The sequence below is a fragment of the Eublepharis macularius genome, chromosome 10 (genome assembly GCF_028583425.1).
Source record: "Eublepharis macularius isolate TG4126 chromosome 10, MPM_Emac_v1.0, whole genome shotgun sequence".
NCBI classification, from domain to species: domain Eukaryota; kingdom Metazoa; phylum Chordata; class Lepidosauria; order Squamata; family Eublepharidae; genus Eublepharis; species Eublepharis macularius.
Genome location: NC_072799.1, coordinates 66907037 through 66931152, shown reverse-complemented (window position 1 = coordinate 66931152; position 24116 = coordinate 66907037). Strand labels below are relative to the sequence as shown.

At 42.9% G+C, this 24116-nt stretch overlaps 1 protein-coding gene across 2 annotated transcripts in view; it reads left to right on the top strand.

Annotated features, from left to right (window-relative positions):
- DDX60 (DExD/H-box helicase 60) overlaps positions 1-24116 on the top strand; it is a 90944-nt gene that overhangs the window by 38718 nt on the left and 28110 nt on the right. For both annotated transcript variants that reach the window (XM_054989770.1, XM_054989772.1), the window contains 10 exons: positions 5830-5987; positions 11825-12074; positions 15017-15183; positions 15633-15797; positions 17592-17741; positions 18059-18178; positions 18530-18625; positions 20901-21016; positions 23663-23796; positions 23955-24064. In XM_054989770.1, coding sequence (XP_054845745.1) covers positions 5830-5987; positions 11825-12074; positions 15017-15183; positions 15633-15797; positions 17592-17741; positions 18059-18178; positions 18530-18625; positions 20901-21016; positions 23663-23796; positions 23955-24064 — 1466 coding nt within the window. The remainder of the gene's footprint in view (positions 1-5829; positions 5988-11824; positions 12075-15016; positions 15184-15632; positions 15798-17591; positions 17742-18058; positions 18179-18529; positions 18626-20900; positions 21017-23662; positions 23797-23954; positions 24065-24116) is intronic.

Sequence of the window (24116 nt, the reverse complement as noted above, 5' to 3'; positions counted from 1 at the left end):
TGCTGTAATAAATTGAATTTGGAAGAAGGCCCATCTCACTGATCGGGAGATGGATGCATCTGCGCGCTTCTGCTCTGCAGCTGGAGTTGACGTGTTACTTCATCCTGAGACCCTGGAGACCTGCTGCCAGTCTGAGTAGACAACACTGACCTTGAAGGACCAATGGTCTGAGGCAGCCTAAGGCAGCTTGTAATGTTTAACAGACAGGGATCCCCACTGAGCAGGGGGATCACCCTCAGAGAGCATCTATAATGGCAAGGAGAAGGAAGAATTCTTTCAGATGATGATGAGGAGGAAATATGCCTTCCAGAACAGTCAGTCCAGATGTCTGAATCTGAAGTCTACCAGTATTTACTACCTAGACATTCTCAGCCTTAGGGCTGCAGGAATTACCCTCGGAGGGGGGAAGGACCATTAGACAAGGAATACTAATCCAGACCCCAGGACACCAAGAGTCTTTTCCTAGGGAAGGTTCCCCAGAAAAGGTCCTCCCATTTTCAGAATATTTTGGTAGACAGCTCAAGCCTGAGTGGTCTGAACAAACAGCCAATAGGCAACTCCCCAATGTGTTTTTTAAAAAACTGTACTCACTAACTTTCTTTGCTATGAGATATTGCAGGTACCTGCGATCGACACTCAGTCATCTGGGCTCCTGTCAGAGGACGGGCAAGGATCAGTCAGAGACAGAGACAAGAAGAGAGAAGTCATGCTGAAGAGAGCGCACGAGACCATGGCTATGGCTATAAAGGCTACAGCCATTGCTTCCATTGACTCCAGAGCATTAGGAGCATGGATCAGAAAACTGATACCACCTCTCCCATACAATAATAGATGCCTTCCTTGAAGGGGCAAACAGAATTTTAAACGTCAGTACCTTCTAGGCAGACACCATCTTCCTTATTGTGGTCACATCTGCCAGAAGAATCTCAGTCCACAGACTCACCCTTGGCCGGGCGGCACAGGGTAACAAAGGAAGGCCCCTCTCCACTCCCTTGGAGAGAAGGGTCACGGACGCACCCCTGGCTGGGAGGCACAGTGTAACCAAGAAAGGCCCCTCTCCACCCCCTTGAGGAGAGGGGACATGGATGCACCCCTGGCCGGGCGGCACAGAGTAACAAAGGCCCCTTTCCACCCCCTTGGGGAGAGGGGCCAAGGACACACTCCTGGACAAGAAGGCCCTTCTCGAAGTGTACTAGGGAGAGGGGCTGTTGCAGCCCTGGCTGGGCAGGACAGGTTCACAAAATATGGCCCTTTGGTCCTGTGGAGGAAACGGCCGCCGTCAAAACCCATGGTCCTGCCATGGCAGCAGTGATGGATGCCCTACCCATCCATCCACAAGGTACAGGATTCAGCACCAAAGGGTGGGATACTAATGTTGCATGCAGCAGCAGAACGTATGGGCTGACCATGGCGGTGTGGGAGGGCCATAAGTCCCACAGATACGGAGGCCCCCATGGGCCCTAGCTCAATGTAGTCCCTGGCTGAAGGCTCACAGCATCGTTGGCGACACCAATGGAAAACTACTGAAATCACCTGCGGACTGGCTGCAGCAGCATGGACTGAACCCCTTCCCCCCTGGCCTCGAGGAGTCGGTCGGTCCCATTTGGCACTGTAGAAGCCCATGGCTGCCAATAAGACTCATTGTTCTGGCCGTGGCAGGTGGCAGATGTGACTAGCCCACCCAAACAACAGAGAGCACGTGCAGAACTGTGTCTGCCCCACCTCCTGCTCTTGAAGATGTGGCCGCTGACAAAAACCCATGGTCCGGCCATGGTGAGCGGCAGGAATAACTGGGACAACAGCACTGAACATGATCAAAGCAGCTTCAGGCTCCTCATGAAGTACATGGCCACTGATATAACCCATGGTCCTGCCGTGGCGGTAAGCAGGAAGTGAAGAAGGCCCCACTCCACCCCCTTGGGGAGAGGGTCTGTGGTGTGGATGCACCCCTGCACACGCAGCACCAAGAAACCAAAGAAGTCCCCTCGATCCTGTGGAGGATGCAACCACTGACAGAACCCATTTTCCTGCCGTGGCAGGAAGCAGTAAGCGAGGTAGAAGGCCCCTCTCCACCCCGGTAGGGAGAGAGGCCATGAACGCCCCTTGACCATGTGACACAGGGTCACTAAGGGAGGCCCCTTGGGCCCTTGGATGGCGTGGCCACTGACAGAATTCATTGTTCTTCCGTGGTGGCCAGCAGGAAGTGAGGAAGAAGACCCCTCTCTACCCCCTTGAGGAGAGGGCCCAAGGACACACCCATGGACACGCAGTACAGGAAAGCAAAGGAAGTCCCTTCTATAACCCTCTTGAGGAGAGGGCCTGCTGAGGGACTCCCGGCCAGGCAGCACAGGTTCACAAAATAAGCCCCTCTTACCAAGACCAGTAGGGACCCTACAAAACCCATCTTCCAAGAGTGGCAGACAGAGATTAAAAAAAAAAAAACGCTTCCAGAGGGAGAACAGGGACCAACATAGCTGAACTAGGCCCTTTCCACTGCCCTGGCAGAGATCTACAGGGACAGCCAAAACCCACTGTCCGGAGACGGGAGGGACAGATGGATAGATTGACAGACTCATCCTCCCCCATAACCCACCTGCCAGCTGTGGTGGCAATGACGCCACCCCTTCACCTGTAGTCCGGAGTGGAGGCATACACCAGGTACCATAGGAGGGGAACCTCACAGCATCCTGCACAGCTACATGTGCAACACTGTCCCTTGTACCAAGCCGCAGTGGCATCACCCAAATGCCGGTTGCGGCAGGAAGGGAAGAAACACCCCCCCCCCAACACAGAGGAGACAGTGGGACCCGTTATGGATCATAGTAGGGTGTGGCCACTGAACTGACACACCTGCAAGGTGTGGCGGCAAGGATGGAACCCCTCTCCCCCAGTCTAGTCCCAATGGATAGGGGCACGTTGAGCCCCAAAGTGACAGAGACAACAATCCCCGTTGAGTGGGAGCCCTATCCTACTACACAGACATCTGACCTGAGAAGGGAGAAGAGTTTCAGAAAATGAAGAAATAGTAGCCCCCATGCACCAGGCCATAGCTGGAGTGGCACCGTGCCACACAGGGGTCTTTCGAAAAGATCTGGAAATACAGCCAGAGTGGGAGACTGACAAAGGGAACTGGTAGCGGGATCAGAGAGTTACTGGCCATGGTTGTGGAGTTGTACCTGGAAGATGAAGAGAGGGGTGGCCTGCAAGCAGACAGAACCAAAAGGAGGAGATATTTGGGATGACAGGTTGCTCCAGTCCAAACTCACACCATTTCTCCTGAGGTCCACAGAGCCTGATGTGACTTGAGCAAGCCAGACAGATACTCAACATGAAATAGAAAGAAAGCTGACTGATGATTTCCAAAAGCAAGGTATGTGACCCCTCAGCCAAGGCAGACACTTGGATTGGCTGCAGAGCCTGGCGGTGGCCCTGAGACCAGAGGGCTAGATCCCTATCTCCCCATGCAGAAAGACACCTATCTGAACTGAGCAAGCAATTCAGGATGAGCCTAAAGCATCTCTGACAAATATTCATCCAGCCTCTTCTTGAAAACTGCCAGTGAAGGGGAGCTCACCACCTGCCTAGGCAGCTGATTCTACCTTTGAACTACTCTGACCATGAAAAAGTTCTTCCTAATATCCAGCTGGTACCTTTCTGCATGTAATTTAAGCCCATTGCTTCGGGTCCTATCCTTTGCTGCCAACTGGAACAGCTCCCTGCCCTCCTCCAAATGACAGCCTTTTAAATATTTGAAGAGAGCAATCATGTCCCCCCTCAATCTCCTCTTCTCCAAACTAAACTAAACTAAACTAGATCCCTAGCTCCCCATGAAGTAAGACACATGAGTTGACCGGAGGAAGCCAGACAGATGATCAACATGAAATGGAAAGAAAGAGCTGACTGATAAACTCCAAAAGAAAGTTGACCCCTCAGCAGAGGTGGCCAGTTGGCTTGGCCGCAGAGCCAGGCGGTGGCCCTGAAACCAGGGGGCTAGATTTGTAGCTCCCCAGACACAGAGACCTGACATGAGCAAGCAGGACAGGCGCAGAACAAGGCGAGGAGAAGAAAGTGACGCCTCAGCTCAGGTGGACACTTGGCTTAGCAGTAGAGCCTGGAGGTGGCCCTGAGACCAGGGAGGTTAGATCCCGACTTATCCACACACAGAGAGACCTGACCTGAGCAAGCAGGACAGGCGCAGAAAAGGCGAGAAGAAAGTGACCCCTCAGCCGAGGTGGACACTTGGTTTGGCCACAGAGTCTGGCGGTGGCCTAGAGACTTTGTGCCCACATTGGAGGAGTTTCTTCACCAGGATCACTGCGCTCTGCAGAGCGTTGCTGAAGACATTCTACTTGGATGGCAGGGCCAGAAAGACTGGTGATTCCAGGGACAAGCCCCTCCCCTCCAGGATCAAAATCAGCTGACTGACACTGCCTTCGGAGAGGAGGAGCTATATCCCAAAAGTAAGGACTGCCCCACTTCTGGACCACCGAGAAAGGAAGCTACACGGTAAGTGAATACAAATCTTCTAATCCACTCCCTCTCTTTCTCTCCCTCTCCCTCTCCCTCCAATTCTAGCAGCAGTCCTCTTCTCTCACTGCTTGCAGAAACTGAAAGTAAGAGCCGGTGAGGTGTGGCCTTTTATAACAAACATTCTCATAGAGCAAAACAGGAGCTCTCTGGTTGGCAGTCAGAGCTGCCTAACAGGGTTTTAAGGGATGAGATTGGAGTTCCCATGGCAACAGAAGGTCTGTCTCCCCCCTGCTCTTGACTACCAGGAAACAGACTGGGAGCTCCACGGCTGGAAGGGAGACCTGCCTATCAAGGTAAGCTGGGCTAAGATTGGGCTCTCCATAGCAATGGAAGATCTGCAGACATTGCAGGCCTCCATTGCCTGGGAAATCGATGGATCGGCCTGAAAAAGTTGTGGGGGTACAGTAACACATGGCGCTACGAATCGCATGTTAACGAACCACGAATTGGCCAGGCTCATGCATTGTTTGGGGTCATAATTCAAGTTGTGTCCATCTCTAGTTACAAGGCAAAAGATTAGTAAGAGCTCAGTTTTAAAAAGTTACAGTACTTATATTTTCCTCCTGAGAGTAAAGGCAGGTGACAATATGGTGACAATATGGAAGAAATACAAAATAAACCATAAAACAAATGTAATTACAAACATGGCTAGACAAAAGTAAGACCATTCTCTTAATAGTGTCAATATGGTCTCCACAACAGTCCCTATAGCAGTTTTGGGAAAAGGCTCTTATTATGACTTCTTGAAAATAAACAAAGAAGGTGCCCTTTGAACTCCTCCAGGAGTCCATTTTAGAGAACTGTGCCAAGGCCATATGGAGAAAGAACATACCATTTTATGGGATGGCACCATTGATAGGTAGTGTTATGTTAGCAGTTGTGGATTCTGCAAGATGGCCTCCTTGTCACCATTTATAGCTCTATGCGTTCCAGATCATTAAACCAGGTCTTGGCCTACTTTAGTTCTCACTTGAATTACAGCATCTGGGGATGCAATCTGACAGAATCTAGGTCCTGGCTGTGAATAAGGAGGGCCTTGTTTTTAGCTTAGCTTAATGTGACATGGATGGATCAGGCCAAATGTGTGCAGCTGCTCTGGCCTTTTGCCAAGGCAAGAATGGAGGTTTGAAGTGGGAAAGTAGCAGGAGTAGGGAGAACGTGAATTGGAGCCACTAAACAGGACCTCCAGATCCCACAGAAATCAAAATACTAACTATTGAAAACATACTCTAGAGGAGATGTAATGTTACAAGGACTGGGGGTCTGTGTGTATTAACTTTTTAAATGTATCTTGAGCAGCCAAAGACCCATGGGCACTACGAAACCAACAAAAATTGCAAGCTTATCAACGTTTTTATGGACATTCACTGGAAGGTATCAATTCAAAAACAATTGTTACTCAGCTGGATAAGCCAGAGAAGGCTTGTATTGATGACAAGAAGAGAAAGAAAATACATGTAAGATCCATAAATAATCTCTACGTATGTGTTATCATTGGCTTAATGTCCTGCTTTCAATTATCTAATTCTGGATTTTCAGTTGTTTTATTTATTTACTTAATAAATGTGTACTGATTTTAATTTACAAACTGTATTCCAGCATGAGCTTTCTGAGGCAGTGCTCATTTCGTTAGATGTGTGGAAATATGCTAAAAGCTAAAATACACAGAGCTGAAATCTGAAGAAGTGAGCTCTGACTCACCAAAACTAATAGTGAGAAAATTTTTTCAAGACTAAGCAAAGTTTAGGCTGCATTGTGAACATGTCTCACTTCACCCTTTCACAAGCACAATTTTATAAATATGCAGCTTCTTAATTACAATTATTTCTAAATTTCCCAGTTTCTGAAACCTTTCTTCATATAAAAGGCACTCCCCACCCATGATCATCGCAGTTTTCTTTTTTGTAGTATCTCCAATTTGTTGATAAAACTTTTGAGAGCAATTAAAATTCTACATAACATATAAAAGTGACTGCATTGTCAATTTATACAATGACATATTACATGCTGTTTCATTTTCTTTTTTTAGAGAAATGTTTTATGAATAGAATTAAAAGCTCAATAAAAAGGACAAAAATAAATAAAAGAAGTAAAAAAAAAAGTACAAAAGAGCCAAGAAAGACAGAAATTAAAAATAACAAAAAACAATACGTTTCATTTTCCATTTTTCTTTATAACACCTATCATATTTTAACAAACATACTTTTAATTTTAATATCTCCAAAATATAGCTTTTCCAATACTGTCCACCTTCTATTTATTTTTCCCAAATTTATCTTCTTAAAAATCAAAACCACAAAACATTGATTCATTTTTCCTTGTCTCATGCAGAAAATTGATGGGGATTCCAGTTAGTCATAAAGATAGACAATGTTTTATCTCTGATCAGAGCAGTAAGTCTGTTACTTTCATAATCCAGTCCTCGATTGAAGGCAATTCTGTACTTTTCCATTTTTGCGCATATAAAAACCTAGCTGCCATAGTCATATATAAAAATAAAATACCATGTTGGTTTTCCAACTGTTTATCCATTAAGCTTTGTGACAAGTCCACCAAAGATAAAATGTTTCTTCATGTTGCTCACATTTCCAACATTTGTTTGACATAACTTTACTCATATTTGCTAATTTGTCAGGAGTCCTGTATCACCGTTACATCATTTTATAGATATTTTCTTTAAGTGTGAACTCAAAGAAAATTTGAACCCCTTTACCCACATATTTCCCCACTGGTTCTCTATCGGTATGTTATACCCAAAATTTTTAGCCCATTTAACCATACAATCTTTCACAGATTCTTCTCCGGTTTCAGATTTCGATAACAATTTGTACATTTTGGAAATAACATGTTTGTCCTTTGTACAAAGCTCTTTTTCAAATTCAGTCTTTTCATAGTCAAAGCCCCCCAATTTTTAAATCTAATTTAAACCTTTCTAGAAGTTGAGCACAGAAAAACCATTGACATTTATAACATTTAGCTATTAAATCTTCCCTTGTCTTCAATTTCCAATCTCATTGTGAGAATTCCAGTAAGACTCCGTAGGTCAACCATCCCTGTTTGGCAGTCATCTCCCTTCTGTAAAATGCTTCCTGTGTTGAAATCTAAAGCGATGTCTTCTGTGATAATCTCAATTTATATTTATTCCAAATTCTCAAAATGGCTTTCCTAATATAATGATTTTTAAAGTCTGCATTGACCTTTACTTTATCATATGTGCCATCCAAATCTCAAGATGACCTTCCAATGCCAAGAGCCTTTTATTTCTCAAAAACATCAATTCCTTCATCCACATTAGACATGTAGCGGCATAATACACTTTCAAATCTGGTAATCCTAAAACGCTTCTCTCCTTTCCATGTTACAGAATTTTATATTTAACTCGTGGTTTGTTCCCTTGCCGTATAAATGTTGAAATGTCCTTCTGCCACTGTTTAAATGGCACATCTGAAATTGACATAGGTATTGCCTTGAAGAGGAATAACATTCATGCCCTAACAAGGACAACTGTACTCCATCCCATTTTAACATATCTTTTTTCATTTCTTTCCGTATCTTAACATAATTAACTTGAAATAGCATACAGTTCATCCCTGTCAGTGTGATACCTAAATATTTTACCTTTTTTTAATCTTAAAACCTGTTATCTTCATCAATTCTTCCTAGTTTTTAATATCCATATTTTTAGTTAACATTTTTTTCTGTTCATTTATTTTGAAACCTGCCAGGGTACCAAACTCTTTCAACTTCTCTATCAATATTTCAGTTCCCTCTAATGGGTCTTCCAAGATCAAGACTAAATCATCTGTGAAGGCTCTTAATTTGTATGACTCTTTTAAAATCTTTACACCTTTAATCCTTTCCTCCTGTCTAATGTCTCTATTCAAAACCTCCAACACCAAAATGAAAAGGAGCTGTGACAATGGACATCTTTGATGTGTTCCTTTTTGAATCTCACATGGTTTAGTTAGTTCTCCATTAACAATAATTTTAGCATTCTGTAAAGTGTAGATCGATTTCACTCGTTTTATAAAATTCTCTCCAAAGTTCATCCTTTCTAAGACTTCAAACAGGAAAATCCAGTTCAAATTGTCAAAGGTTGGTTCATTTTCAGAGAGATTCAGAGAGACAGTGAGCTCACCCACTGTCTATTGCCTCTGCGGAATAGTGGCACCACCCACTTATCATTCCAGTTTTGCTGTGGCTTAAAATACTGTGGCTTTGGATAAATTCATACCAGCAGTAAAGTTGCCAACTGGCCTGGAGAAAAATGCCCTTCAATAGAGGCTTAATGGGATTAACCAAGAAATGTTATTTACCACCATGCCATGTAGGGTTGCTGGCTGCAGATTGGGAAGTTCCTGGAGATTTCCTGGAGATTCCTTGGAAGGGTGGGGTTTGAGAAGAGGGACATCAGTGGGGTATAATGCAACAGGATCCACCCTCCAAAGCAGCCATTTTCTCCGGGAGAATTGATTTCTGTAGCCTGAAGTAATTCTGGGTGATCTCCAGCCACTAACTGGAGGCTAGCAACCCTATCCATGAAAAGCTTCCACTGATATTTTCCACACATGAAGGCTCTATTAAAGTAGGCTTGCCTTCCCCCTGGTGGAACTCAAACCAACATGCAACAGTAGCCCAGGGACCAACAATTCAGTGAAACTACAATAGATACCAAAATTGAAAAATAGTATAATTCTGAACAATGGGACAGTGAAAAGTAGCTTTACATATAAATACAAACAACCATCTCCGTGGAATAAGTACAGAGACCAGTCTTAGTCAATTTCACAAGACCAAGCCTCCCAAAAAAGAAACACACGGTGCTGAAAATAAAGTCAGTTGATCAATCCGTGGGTTCTCAAGTCTTTTCCAAAATTCAGACGTCCGTGTAGTCCAGAAGCCATACACTTATTCCACTGAGATGGTTGTTTGTATTTATATGTAAAGCTACTTTTCACTGTCTCATTGTTCAGAATTATACTATTTTTCAATTTTGGTATCTATTGTATTTTCACTTAATTGTTGGTCCCTGGGCTACTGTTGTGTGTTGGTTTGAGTTCTGCCCTTAGGGCTGCCCTCGGTTTGTGTGTTTTGCTTTGTCCCCTGGTGGAGGCAGGGGATCCTCCTCCCTCAGCTTCCTCCTGCTGTGGACTCTCACCTGGCTGGCGGGTGGAAGAAAGGTATGGAGATGTGGTGGCAGGGGCAAAGCATGATCCCACATGCTCTGGAGCGCCCTGCATGCGTCCACATTGTGCCAGGAATGTTGTCATTTCAGGAGTGACATGGGGTGCTCCAGAGCCCCCCTCGCCATGATTCCTCTGCCAACATCCCTTGATTTGTCCCCCCAAGGGACCTGGCAACCCTATATTAAAGAGAAAAGATATTTTTCACCAGGTCACCAGAAGACATCTTTCTGTTTTAACAATTCTAATCTTGATTGCTTCCTGCCAATTGAGGACTAGATTTTCCTGGAGGTGGTAAACCTATATGTCCGGTAGACTTGTGAGGTCTCCTAATGTGGAAACCTCTAGCACCCAGGCTCTTTTTCCCCACTGGTAGGGAAAGTGCTATTACAGTGACAGTGCCATGTTACTTCTGGTTGCATAACCAGTGGTGATGTCTCATGTTGTTATAGGGCCACTGCATGTAGAGATTTGGGGTGGGGGTGCTAAAGCATAGGCAGTAAGCGATGTCACTTCCAGCCATGTGGCCAGAAGTAACAACTGGTCTATAACAGTTCCGACTGCTGGGCCTAGCAAATCCCACAGTGTTTCTATACAAATATGGAAGGACAAGGATTCTAGCCTTTCTCTTTGACATCCTAGTTTTCTAGGTGGAGGATTTTTTTAAAATGGAAGAGCATCCAGTTATGTGATGTTATCCAGTTATCTGCAGTCTGAAGAGGTACAGTCCAGACATGAATTTTCAATCTTAGGGTGAAGTAGGCCTTAGAGCTCAGTTCCATTTTACATTTTTATATTTATTTTAAACTTTTTTTCTTTGCAAATGTATCTGCTTTATTAAAGAGGAGAATGATTGGACAGAAGGAAACTTTAACCCTTTCCTCCCCTTCTTCTTTTTTTTTTGCTTCAAACTGCTATTATTTCTGCAAAGGAAAAAGCCCAAGGGTGGCTTTTTCCAATAAGAACATTGCAGGGAAGAAGAGAATTAATGTTTTCTTTCCCATTCATTCTGCTCCTTGATAAAATGATCCTGACAGCTATTTGCAAAAGAAAAAAAAAGTGTAATATAAACATGGAAAAAATCTTAAGTGTATGAGATGCTGATATCTTTGCAATTTCTTAGATCACCAGGGTCCTTTTCTAAATAATTAGAATTACCTTGGTTACTGTTTATCTGATAAGGAAATTGAAGTTTCGTAAAGTATAGGGCTGTGCTATTCGGTTTTCACTTTGGGTAAAGATACCCGAAGCAGACCTGATTCGGCAAGCTTCAGTATTCCCGAAGCAGGGCCAGCATGCTGGCCTCACTTCAGAATCCCGAAGCAAAGCTTTCTGAAGTATTTGGAAATGCTTTGGAAAGCTTTGGGGCTTGTTTAAAGGGCCCCGCCGCTGCTTGTAAGCAGTGGCGGAGGCCTTTAAATATCAACCCCCCCATCTCCCCCCACCTACCTTGCGGTGGCTCTGGGCCAGCTCCTCTGCCGCCTCTGCGCCACTGCCCGAGCCTGCAGGGAAGGCTGGAGCCTCCTCCTCCGGCCCTTCCTGCCCCTCAAATGGCCGTGGTGTGGCAGCAGCAGCCATTCGGGTAAACCCGAAGTGGGAATACCAAATCTCCCCACCTGTGCACAGCCCTAGTAAAGTAACTAATTTTATGAACATATGAAGTCCCCATTGGTCCATAAAAGTCAGTAGTGTCTACTTAGATTGGCAGTGGCTCTCCAGGGTCTCAGGCCAAGGTCTTTCACATCACCTACCACCTGATCCTTTTTTTAGCTGGAGATGCCAGAGATTGAACTTGGAACGTTCTGTATGACAAGCAGATGCTTTACCACTGAGCCACGGCCCCTCCCCAGGGACCAATATTTTGGCTAATATTCTTTCAGGAATTTCACTTTTGAGTACTATGGGTTGTTGTGGTATGTGAGCTCTGTCTTTTTGGATGCACTGACCTCTATACACCATTGATGATTTGTCTACCATCTTACCAGTCTTGGATCACACACAAAGTAAGCTACCTTTTTTAAAACAAGCCTACCAAAGCTGCCTCATCCTCATGGGGCTAAAACACAGCTAAAGCAATTGGATTTATTTTATTATACTCTTTTCGGTCACAGAAATCCAAAGCAGAAATGATTGTTGAGGAGAATAAGAAAAGAAGACAAGCTGAAGAAAACAAAAAAGAAGAGCATCGTTGGGCTATACTTTCAACGTCAATTGAAGAAAAAATGAAAGAGAATTTGACCTCTGGCATTAAGTATCTGCAGGAATTTCTGAAAAATTGTCAAAGTGCATCTGTGAAATGTACTGCTGAAATGGCAGCACTTAACGTTTGCTTTAATATGTGGATGGAACACTGTGATAAAGGTATGGGAGTGTGGAATTTTTTTTTGAGAAAGATTTGCATGGATGCATCTTGTATACATAAATGACTAGCTTTGGCAGGGCCCAGGTGGGACTCTGGTCCAGTCTGTAAGACTATTATCATGGTGTGGTGTGTTTATGTCATTTTTGAAGTATAATGGACATCTTTCATGTCTCATGCAGTTGTTTTAATGTATGGATGAGATGGGTTTGTGTGTGTGTGTTTGTATAACAAGTTTCTCCTGTTCCTAGAGAAATTATCCTTGGGCTTTTGTAGGAAGCTTTTTTAAATGTATTTTTTTTAAAAAAAATATAATAACTCCACAGCATCTGGTACTAAAATGGTTCAAAATAATCAAATAAACATGAGTTCTGCAGGAGATGCCCCAGTATTTGCATGGGGAGTCAGTCAATATAGCAGTAGAAATCTGGCAAGTTGAGTCTCAAGTGGTACCTGTCCCATGCGCTGCAGACCCGTCTTCACTGACTGCCTTGCCTGCTTTGCCAATCCATTGGAGGATTGGTGATGGGGGTAGTGTGTATGTGTTCCATAAAATCCTGGAAGGTGACTGCTGTAAATGTTGGGGCATTGCTTCTTACTAAAATTTCTGATAAACCAAAACAGGCAAAGATTTGTGTGAACTGTCCCACAGTGGCTTCAGCAGTGACTGAACACATTACACGTACCTCCAGCCATTTTGTATGGGCATCTACCACTATCGTCAGCATTTTACCACTGACAGGCCTGCTAAGTCAACCTGCAATTGAACCCAGGGTTTATCTGGCCATTCCTAGGGGTGCGTTGGTGCCGTTGGAGGTGCAGAATGGGTTTCCCACTAGTTGTTCTATGTCCCAATCCAAGCTTGGCCACTAAACTAATTTCCTTTCATTCTTGAAATACCAGGGTGCATTTCATGTAGCTGAGTCAAAACCTGCTTTCCTAGCTTACCAGGTCCTATCACTCTACTGCCCCACATGAGGCATCCTGCATAAAATCCAAATTCCAATCATCTTTGAAAAAATGGCTGTAATTCTGCATCCTGAATTCTGCTTGGCCAACCAATCTGCAACCAACCAACCCACAACAGGTGCCAACTCCAAATTTATGCAGGGTTCTTTGCAGATGTGTTTAGCTGCCATTGGTGTTCCACTGAGCAAATCCACAAGTAAGATCAGATCTCCTGGATCTGGGAGTTGTGCCGGGGAGTCAGGCAATGGCAATGTGCTTCATGTGTCAGCATTTAAGTGCTGGCCATCAGCATGGAGCCTAATCTCAGACCAGTAGGCAGCTAATGTTAAGGTCCACCACTGAATTCTCCTTGAGGCAATTGGAGGTATTGGTTTATTTTCACCCAAGAGTGTGAGTAATGGCTTATGGTCCCTAAGGAGAGAGAATGCTTGGCCATACAAATGGAATGTCTTGACTCCAAAAATAACTGCCAAGGCCTCTTCGTCAGGTTGAGAATAATTATTTTCTTCTGGAATTATTTTACAAGAAGCAAATCCAGTTGGCCTCTCTGAGTCATCTGGGTATACATGGGAAAAGACTGCCCCCACTCAATACTGGGAGGCATTGCAAGTCAACAATCTAGGGTCAAAAGGTTCCAGCACCTTGGAGGATTGCAACAGAGTTTTTGAGGTTTGAAATGCTACTTTTTGAGTCTTCTCCCATTTTCACGGAACATTCTTCTTTAATAACTTCTGCAATGGAGCCAATGCAGTAAACAATTTGGGCAAAAACCTATGAAAATAGTTCAAAAGATCCAACTATGTTTTTAATTCTGAAAAGTGTAGGAGCTGGGGCTTTAGAAATAGCCTTTACTTTGTCATGCACTGGGTGGAACTCTTCTGCATTAATGATGTGCCCCAAATATTGTAGTGAGGAGACCATAAAAGAACACTTACTCCTCTGTAGTTTTGAGTCCCACTTTCAGTGTATTTAAATGACTTTCCCGATCTACTCCAGAGATCAGAATATCATCCATCTCGACTCTTCCTCCTTTTCTATTACCTTCCAATTTTCCTAGCATTATTGTCTTTTATGGTGAGTCTTGTCTTCTCATGATGTGACCAAAGTATGAGAGCCTCCTTTTAGCTTCTAGAGAGAATTCAGGATTGATTAGATGTAGCACCCGCGTACTTGTCTTTTTGGCCGTCCAAGGTATCCATAAAACTCTCTTTCTGCCCCACATTTTAAATGATAGCATACTTCTAGTTGAACACAAATATAAATGGTGAAAGCATTAAAGGATACTTTGGCAAAGGGATAGGGTCTGTAGACTGTAGTTGAGTATGCTGTCTGTTACTGTATTCCTACTAGGTAATTTCTGCATTGTGTTACGTTTCATGTTTAATTGCTTATGCTTCGTTTCAGCATTGTTTTAGCTCTGCCTCAGGTTTCTGCTTGTTTTCAAATTTCATGCTGTTCAAACCCAACTGCATCGTTTATTGAATGTCTCATTGACTTACTGCCTTAAGTCTCAGTTAGAAAGGTGGACTATAAATAATGCAAATAGACAAATAAATCTTTGTATATCACACATGACTAAAAATTTTGTTTTACAATTATACATCTGTATAAAGGATTTGCATGAAAGTTGCCATTCTGCCAGGTTTGCAACCAGGACCGTATAAAAGGAGGCATGGGTCCTACATCCCAAATATTTATTTCATTTGCATAAACGTGCTTGAGAAAGATAATTGCACCTGACAAAATGTCAAGGTCCCATGCAGGAACTTGGTACATGGGTCAGACTTCTGGGTGGTGCAGTCCTCCATATAGTTTGATTTAAGGAAGCCAGTATTTGGATATTCCTCACTTTTTAAAAATACTTACGAGGGAATCTTTGAATTATTTACCATTTATGAAACGTACAAGAATTTTCCTTTTATGTCTGGATTTAATTATCATGATCAGAGAATTTTTGTGCTCTTTTCCCCTCAAGGCAGAAACTCTACAGATTTAAATGAAGCAGTTGAAGTTATGAGAATTATCCACTCAGTGCTTATAAATTATGATGATTTATTGAAGGAGACTGATTTCCAACAGATTGGCAAATACCTTAGGGCCCTTGGATTTGACAACTTAGCAGCTACATTAAAATACTTCAAGGTAAATATATGATTATAGTACTATTTGCACGTTAGCCGCCTATTTACAAAGTCATGACATTATGACACAATACTTTTATTACTGCAAATGATGGCATGTATCTTGCAGGCTACTTTCACTAGCATAAAAGTAAACAGAAGGTTTTTTAAATGTTGCAGTTGATGTTTGGCAGAGAAAACTGCATTGTATCCAGAGTACTATGTCTCCTTGTACACTGTATGACGCTAGTGCTACGATGTTGGTGTAAACTTTTAAATTTAGTAATTTGGTTAAAAATGGTATTAGAATGGAAAATTGTAGCATGTCACTTCTGGTGCTACCGCTTGTTCAGTAATAGATACTGGAAATGAACTCTGCTGCCATTTCTTTGGATATTTATTGTATTGTGGGAAAGAAAATTACTAATTTTTAAAAGATGCAGCTCAGTTTAATTGTCTGAACTCTTCCAGGATTCAGAAGATGAGAAAAAGATACTTAAAATGAAGCTTTCAAAATATGCAGTTGATATCGGATCCTCTCGATTTCAGTTACAGTTTATGGGTCACTATCTCATACGGGAAGAAAGAAAAGATCGTGATCCTAGAGTGCAGCATTTTATTCCAGATACATGGCAGGTATAAAGTATAGACCAACAAAAATTCTTCTATTTTTATAAAGAAATTACTTCAAAGTAGGGTTGCCAGAAGGGCTCTAGAAAAATACTGTGTCAAGGTTTCAGGCAAGCCTGCCTGGATCCCCAGGTGGTTGTCTATCACCTTTAGTGGAATCAAAGGGCAAAATTCCAAAGACTGGCAAGTGAAACCTTATTAGCCAGAACAGTGAGCTACCACCAGCCTCTTTTAACCCACGAGACCAAGAGGCAAGCCTCAAACCTTCTGGATGCTAATAGTCAAAACCAACCCTGCAAGGTAGCTACACTGCAAGCCAAGACCTGCCTATTTCATGGTGGTGAGTAGGCTGGCTTCTTGCACGCTGCACTGCTCCCTCCACTTCCTGGCCAGACCAGCCCTCCTGGGGGCATCCTTCAATGGGGAGCGGAGAAGTGGGGCTGTTGTGGGCTCAGCTTGTGAGCAGTGCTGGTTGGAGTAGGTAATGCAAACAACACCGAACAGAAGGGGTTCCAAGAACACCAAACCACTGAGGGTGAACACCCTAGGAACCCAATAGTTCTTCAGTAATTATATCAAACAATATTTAGTTATTAGTATCATACTCACCATGTGAATACAAAAAGTATACAAAAATTCATTCAATAATACAAAATTCATACAATACATATATATAAATACACACATGTCCCAAAGTTGCTGCAAATAGCCAATGGCAGTTCCTTTATATAGCCAAATCCTCTCCTGTATGAATTACTGGAGGGATAGTGATTCCTGGAATTAATATTCGTCCTGCCCACAAAGTCCGTATGTGGCGAAAGGATGGCAAGTGCTTGCCATCCTTTCACCTTTGCTACACATACGGACTTTGTGGGCAGGACGAATATTAATTCCAGGAATCACTATCCCTCCAGTAATTCATACAGGAGAGGATTTGGCTATATAAAGGAACTGCCATTGGCTATTTGCAGCAACTTTGGGACATGTGTGTATTTATATATATGTATTGTATGAATTTTGTATTATTGAATGAATTTTTGTATACTTTTTGTATTCACATGGTGAGTATGATACTAATAACTAAATATTGTTTGATATAATTACTGAAGAACTATTGGGTTCCTAGGGTGTTCACCCTCAGTGGTTTGTTGAGTAGGTAATGACCTGATAAGAATAGTTTAATAAGCCCCTTTTCCCATGATACTGATAACAACTGCTTTGTGTTACCCCTACAAGAATAATACTTTATATTTATACCCCAGCCTTTCTCTAAAGATACCAAGGTGACATCTGTGTATGGAGTGATCCAGTATTGCCTAGTAGGCTTAACAGCCAGAATAGTGATTTCAACCAAGGTCTCAGGGTCAGACTGTACAATATGGTTCCTAATTAGTTGTATCTGGATTGCTCAAGTGACAATGCCATTGCAGCTCAGGAGTCCCTCCTCTCCACCATGCTGAATCAGGACCCTGCAGATATTTAAAATGTTCTCAGATGCTGGGAGGCTGCAGGGAAAGCAAGTTGGCTCCTGTATTGGGTAGTTTGGTCCTCAATCTACATCTCTTATTATCTTATTTGTAAGAAAGCACAATGGGCATTACAGTTGTAAATATCTATACCTCTGTATTTGGCCATATAGTAAATGATACTTTACAGACATTTAAGTGTGTAATGTTAGCATATGAAAAATTGTGTCCAGGTAAGTTTGCAAATAAAAGCGAAGATGATAAAGTTTCAGTGTACTGTGATACTAGGAATAAGAATTTCTTGGCAGGTTTTCATACTACTGTTTATCTATAGAGAGAACTTCTCGACATTGTGGATAAGAATGAGTCTGCGGTAATTGTTGCTCCTACATCATCAGGAAAAACATATGCATCTTACTACTGCATGGAGAAAATCCTGAGAGACAGTGATGATGGTGTGGTTGTGTATGTTGCTCCTACAAAGGTAGGAGACAGTTTACGAATTTAATGCTGTTTTTAATTTCCTCCAAACTATGTAATTTCCATTTGCAATCTGTGGTAAAATTCATCCTAGTATTAATTCTAGTCAGGAAAGGATGAAACCTGAACTTCTTACACAAAAACAACTGATGGTCCTGGACCCCATGCTAAATAATTTACTTTCCTGTACAATAAAATACTAATTCTGACTAACCTAAACCTGACCAAACCACGTTGGGCTAAGTGGGTTTATAAATCTAAATGGCACAAGTTTAGTTTTCATTTCTTGTGTTACTAATATGCTGCTTTCCCTAAATTCAGGCTCTGGTTAATCAAGTATGGGCAACCATTTACAATCGATTTAACAAAACACTGCCAGACGGTCTGGCAATTGTTGGTGTTTTCACTCGAGATTATCGCCATGATGCTTTAAATAGTCAGGTATGTCATATTATTGATTTGTTTATTCAGTTAATAAAGCTAATTAGTGTAGCCCTGGGAAGTGCATTTAACAACTTGGAATTGAAAGCAAGAATATATTTGTGGTAGAATGTATAAATATGGTCAAAGCCAAAACTTTCCTCATATATGAAACTCTTAAACTCTTAAATCTAAAAATATTGTTAAATAACCAAGGTTCAATACTGTTATTTTATAAAAACTCCATTTTCAATATATTTGTAGCCAGCAATACATAGCACTGATATTTAGGTGTGCTGGAAAAAAGTTTATTTTGATGTTAAGCCATTATTTGTAAGATATTTATAAAATTGAATAAATATTTTGTTTCAGGTTCTCGTAACAGTTCCTCAGTGTTTAGAAATTTTACTAATGTCACCTCGTCGCCAGGAATGGGCCAAAAGGATAAGATATGTTATATTTGATGAGGTATATATACATTCTATTTAATAGAGTTATCTATGCAATTTCTGCTATCGGTATCTATATTCCCCATTCTCAATTTTTTAGCATCATACTCTACTATAATTAATAACCAAGATGGGTTTTGTAGATCTGGAAGTCAAACTGTGCAGATAGAACAAGGCTTGAATTTCAGCAGTTCTCATTGAGATGACAAATTAAGCTATCTCTTAGGTAAGAAATGAGTGAGAGGGCCACATGATTTTTAGTTTATTTCACCATGCATGTAACGTTTATTAGGAAATAATTAATTATATACATTTTCATCCTACACATGCTGAGGTTGACCATGACTTCTTGGGAAAAGGTAGCCTGTTGTCTTGTAGTCACTGAAGAAAGTTGGCCAGAAGAAAGTCTTGTAATTTGAAGAAAATCAATTTGAAAAAAATCTAGAGATATACCAGATTATTCCATATGAGACAAAGAGAAAGTCCAAGACATTCGGTATCTAGCTGGAGCAGGAAACAGGTAGAATCCTTCAGCTTACATGAGCCTAATAGGGAGTATCAAGGTCTTTGTCTGCTTTAGAGAACTCGCCCTTTTCAACTGCAGTCAGCCAGCTTACCATCTCAATTTGACCCTTGACTCTTTTAGCTCTACTCCTGCTTTTAACCTTCTGGTCTGCTTGGTGTTCACAATTTGATAAACGTTTCTGCTTCTGCCACCTGGCCATAGCAGTCCATTTCATTAATGGGGACATTCATCTCTTCTTTGCACTTTATTTGCCCCAGCTTGCTGTAGATTCTCACCCCACTCATGATCTTCCAGGGATTTTAGTCCATTTATTATCACAACATTTGTAATTTCCCAGGAATTTCAGCCTTTCAACCTTATCCCACTTTCATAAATCACACCTACTTGCTTCTGTTCCAAAATCTTTTAGTGATGTTCCCATGCACTCCTTGAACTTATTTTAATCTGCATATCAATATATTGATTAGATAATAATAACAGTTAATTAATAAGTGGCTACTAATTACAGAGCCATGCAGGACAAAGTAAATGGGCTGAAATCTGGGATACCATTGGCAGGGGATTAACTCTGCTGCTTGTCCCATTGCTGGATCACTAGGAGCAGGGATCTGGACCCCAACAGTAGACATGGGCATGAACCAAAAAAATTTAACGAACCAGCAGTTCGTGGTTCGGTGCCGTCGCCGACCCCGAGATCGCGAACCGCAACGAACATTTTCCATTGCTGAACCGGTTCGCGGGGTGCGGAACGGCCCCCGTGGCACTTAGAGAGCCCATATTCCCAGGGAGTGTTTTGCAAGCTCTCCTACAGCCATCACCCAAGTTTGGACAAGATTGCAAAAGGGATCTTGGAGTTATACCCTCTCCAATCCAAGGCCCCCAGGAAACGTCCACAAAAATCCAAGCTCAATTATACTATCAGTCTCTCTCCCCAAAGGCTAGCAAGTGGCAAGCAAGAGCTCTGTCCCACTCCACTGCTCGCTGAAAGTGAAACCCAGCCTGGGAGCCCGCGGCTATTTATAAGCACAGGTCCCATTGAGCAATGCAGGAGGTCTGTGTTTGGCCATCAGAGCTGCCTATCAGGGTTTGCAGGGATGAGATTGGAGTGCCCATGGCTACAGAACACCCCCTTCCCCCTCCCCCCGGGTGTCTTCTCCCAACTTGTAACTGCTTTGCAGCTCCGTGGTTGGAAGGAAGACCTGCCAGTCAAGGTAAGCTGGGCTTCCATTCGGGTTTCCGAATGGGCAACAGAAGGAGCGCAGACAGAGTTCAGGCATTCCCCCGGCTCCCTTGCCAGGGGAATTGATTGCTGGCGCCTGAGTGTCTGGCTTCCCGAACCGCGGCCAAACGCGCCGAACCAGGCCTCTCCCAAATGCTGGTTCGTTGGCCGTGGGCGATCACGAACTGCCGGATCGCTATTGCCAATTTTGTGGGTTTTTGAAGTTTGTAATGTGGTTTGTGCCCATCTCTACCAAGCAGTGTCTCAAAGTGTAACCTTTAACAGTCTCCCATGTAAGTAAATGGTTGCCATTTGCTCCTATGGGGGAAAGTAAAGCACAGCTGTTGTACACACTTGCATGGTGAAAGCAAAATATGCCCCATTGAGCTGACACTGGATACCCCCTCCCCCCAAAGCAGGCCTCCCAACAGGTTGTATGTGTAGCATGTGTGAAACCTAAAACTGTGTCATACAAATACTATAAGAAATGTAACAATATTTTTGTCATACAATATACATACACATCTATAGCCTAATTTTTTTCTTCAGGTCCATTGTCTTGGAAGTGAAATTGGTGCAGAAGTTTGGGAGCATCTTCTGGTTATGATTCGATGTCCATTTTTGGCTCTTTCTGCCACTATTAGCAATCCAAAACATCTCACTGAGTAAGAACTGTGCAAAAATGGTGGCAATGAGCTCATTTTTAAAACATGCTTTCAGAATTTTATATTGCATGGATTTGGTGTTATGTTCTCAAGTGCAGCTTGATCTACATACATCAGTGAGGCTGAAGAGAACACTCACCTCTGTGGAGGTTTCTGTTGATTTCTGTAGATTGGGTAACAAGCAGCTCTTTTTGGTCCATAGGTAACCTTATATTGGCATCCATCTGTCTCCATTCTGAATACTGCATACAGGGCTATTTTTTTATCATTCATTAGGAAGAAAGCCCATGCATGCCACATTCAAATAGCGCATTTTGCATGCCCATATTGGATCTCTCCTGCCTTGCCTTTATGAATCTGTCTGTTTCATTTCTGGAAGGGAGAGATTAAAATGAGTCTAGCATGTTGCAATCTGTCTTAAAGAGGGCTCTGTTCTGTTGGTGGCATGCTAGACTGACTCTCTTCTCTCTCTCTCATTTTTCTTGGAAGGCAGAGAAACAGACAGTTTGTTTGACAGAACTCTGTTCCAGAGACAGCATGCATAAGCACATAAATACGCTGCTAGATCAGTACAGTGGTCCATCGAACCCAGCATCTTGTTTGACACAGTGGCCAACCAGTTGCCATGGAGAGCCAATGAACAGGGCATATTGGCCAAGACCTTCGCTGATGTTGCCTCCTTGCACAGGTGATCAGAGGCTTACTGTCTCTGAATATGGAGGCTACCTTTAGTCATCATGGCTAGTAGCTACTGACGGACCTCTCCTCCATGAATCTGTCTAACCCCCTTTTAAAGTCTCCCATGCTTATGGATGTCACTACATCTTCTGACAGTAAACTCCGCAATTTACTGGTGCAAGAGAAAAAAAGAATTTCCTTTTGTCTGTCCTGAATTAGTTGTTGATCATCTTCATTGGATGTTCCCAAGATAGAGCATTATGGGAGGGCTGATTTGGTGTCCTGTCAGGAAGGAAGTAGGAGGGGGGAAGGGGAGAGAGAGAGAGAGAGCACCCAGCATGAAACCTTCAGAATGGAGCTCCATCTTAAAAGATGCTGTGTTCTAAAGTCAGTATATTGTGCTAGCCTTCTCTTTCAGAAAGAAACCCCTCAAGAAGCATCATCATCAGCATACTTAGCTTTATTTAGCACTTTTCTGAGTTATTTGCAGGGCTCATTTTGAGGGGGAATGCGCAGGAACGCAGTTCCGGCAGTTCCCCAAAGAGGTCACATGTCAGGTGGCCCCGTCCACCTGACTCTCAGCTAATTTGGCCCCATTTCGGCCGGGATTGGGGCCGAAATGGTCTGGATCGGGCCATCATTAATTTAATCTCCCCCTACTTTTATCAGTGAGGCCACTTGCTCTCTGTGATCCCCTCAGCAGTTGTTTAAAAGCCCATCTTATTCTCGCCACCCTGTTTTTTCCCTGAGTGGAAACTCATTTTGTATGATTGGCCTGCTCTTATCTTCTCTTGCCAGCTTCTTCCACCTATGCATTTCAGGGCAGCTTTCTAGCCCTCATGAGACTCCATTTTGAACTGGGGAAAAGATGAAGACTGGGAGCAAGCGGAAATGGCCTGGATCACTCTCCTGCTCAACAGCGGCCCGATCCAGACCATTCTGGGCCCCCTTTCAGCCACTTTTTGCCATTTTGGGCCCAATTTCAGCCCTAAATGGCCAGGATTGGGTCCAAAACAGCCAGAATAGGTGATGCCAGGGGGTGTGGCTTATGCAAATCAGATATACTAATGACACACTTCCGGTGATGGCAAGAGGCATGGCATATGTTAATGAGTTATGCTAATGAGTTCCTCCAGCTCTTTTTCTACGAAATGACCCCTGGTTTTTTGTATAACACTCCAGTAACGTGGGTCAGAAGTATTATGCCCAAAATGGAGATTGCAGACTGAAGATGAGAAGATAGGAGGTTGCTTGAAGTCATGTTGGGAACTTTTGTTGAGGAGAGGTTTGAAACTTGATCATTTCTAACCTCATAGCTCACACAGCCATTGTACACTATCAGGTCATGTGCTTATAGGTAAGTAAAGGTAGTCCCCTGTGCAAACACTGAGTCATTACTGACCCATGGGGGGATGTTGCATCACAACATTTTCTTGGCAGACTTTTTACGGGGTGGTTTGCCATTGCCTTCCCCAGTCATCTACACTTTACCCCCAGGAAACTGGGTACTCATTTTACCAACCTCGGAAGGATGGAAGGCTGAGTCAACCTTTCATCGGCTACCTGAACCTGGCTTCCACCGGGATCGAACTCAGGTCATGAGCAGAGCTTGGGCTGCAGTACTGCAGCTTACCACTCTGCGCCACGGGGCTCTGTGTTTATATTTGAGTATATTTACCATGAATGATATTTGAAATGTTGGCTGTATTAGGGTATTACTATTCTGAAGAAAAGCGTAGTGCCAAAATGCAAGCTTTGTACAGGTAAATTGTTTATTTAATATATTTTATCCCATCCCCATCTCCCAAGACTTCAGAGTATATCATCACCACAACCTTGTGAAATAGGTTGGAAACTCACTGGTGCCGGAGGTCACGGCAGAGTGGGGGTAGGGAGCTGAACCCTGGGTCTCCACGGTCTGACCCTCTAAATATTAATGGTTCTCCTTCCTCTTTCTTTTCCTTTAAGATGGTTGCAGTCAGTAAAAAGGTACTGGCAACATACTGAAGCTAAACTTGCACAGAACCCCACAGATGTTAAGAAAGGGGCAAAAGGAAAGAAAAGCGTTGGAATGCAAAAGGCATCGTACAAGGTTAAATTAGGTATGCTCCCCAAAATGATACAGATAACAAGAGTTCTATATTTGTGCCATCTTAAGAAAGTTTCAAAAGTATGTTAACAGGCTAAATTTATGTCAAGATGCAGTTGACATTTCCAGTAGAGTTTAAAATCTAACTTATTTCTGATCCCTTGTTTTCAGTGGTGTATGGGGAGAGATACAATGATTTAGAAAAATATGTGTGTTCCCTGAAGGATGATGACTTTGCTATCGATCACTACCACCCCTGCGCTGCTCTGACTGTGGACCATGTAAGTTGACTGCATTTTTAGGAAAAAAGTGATCCATACCTTTGTGAGGAAC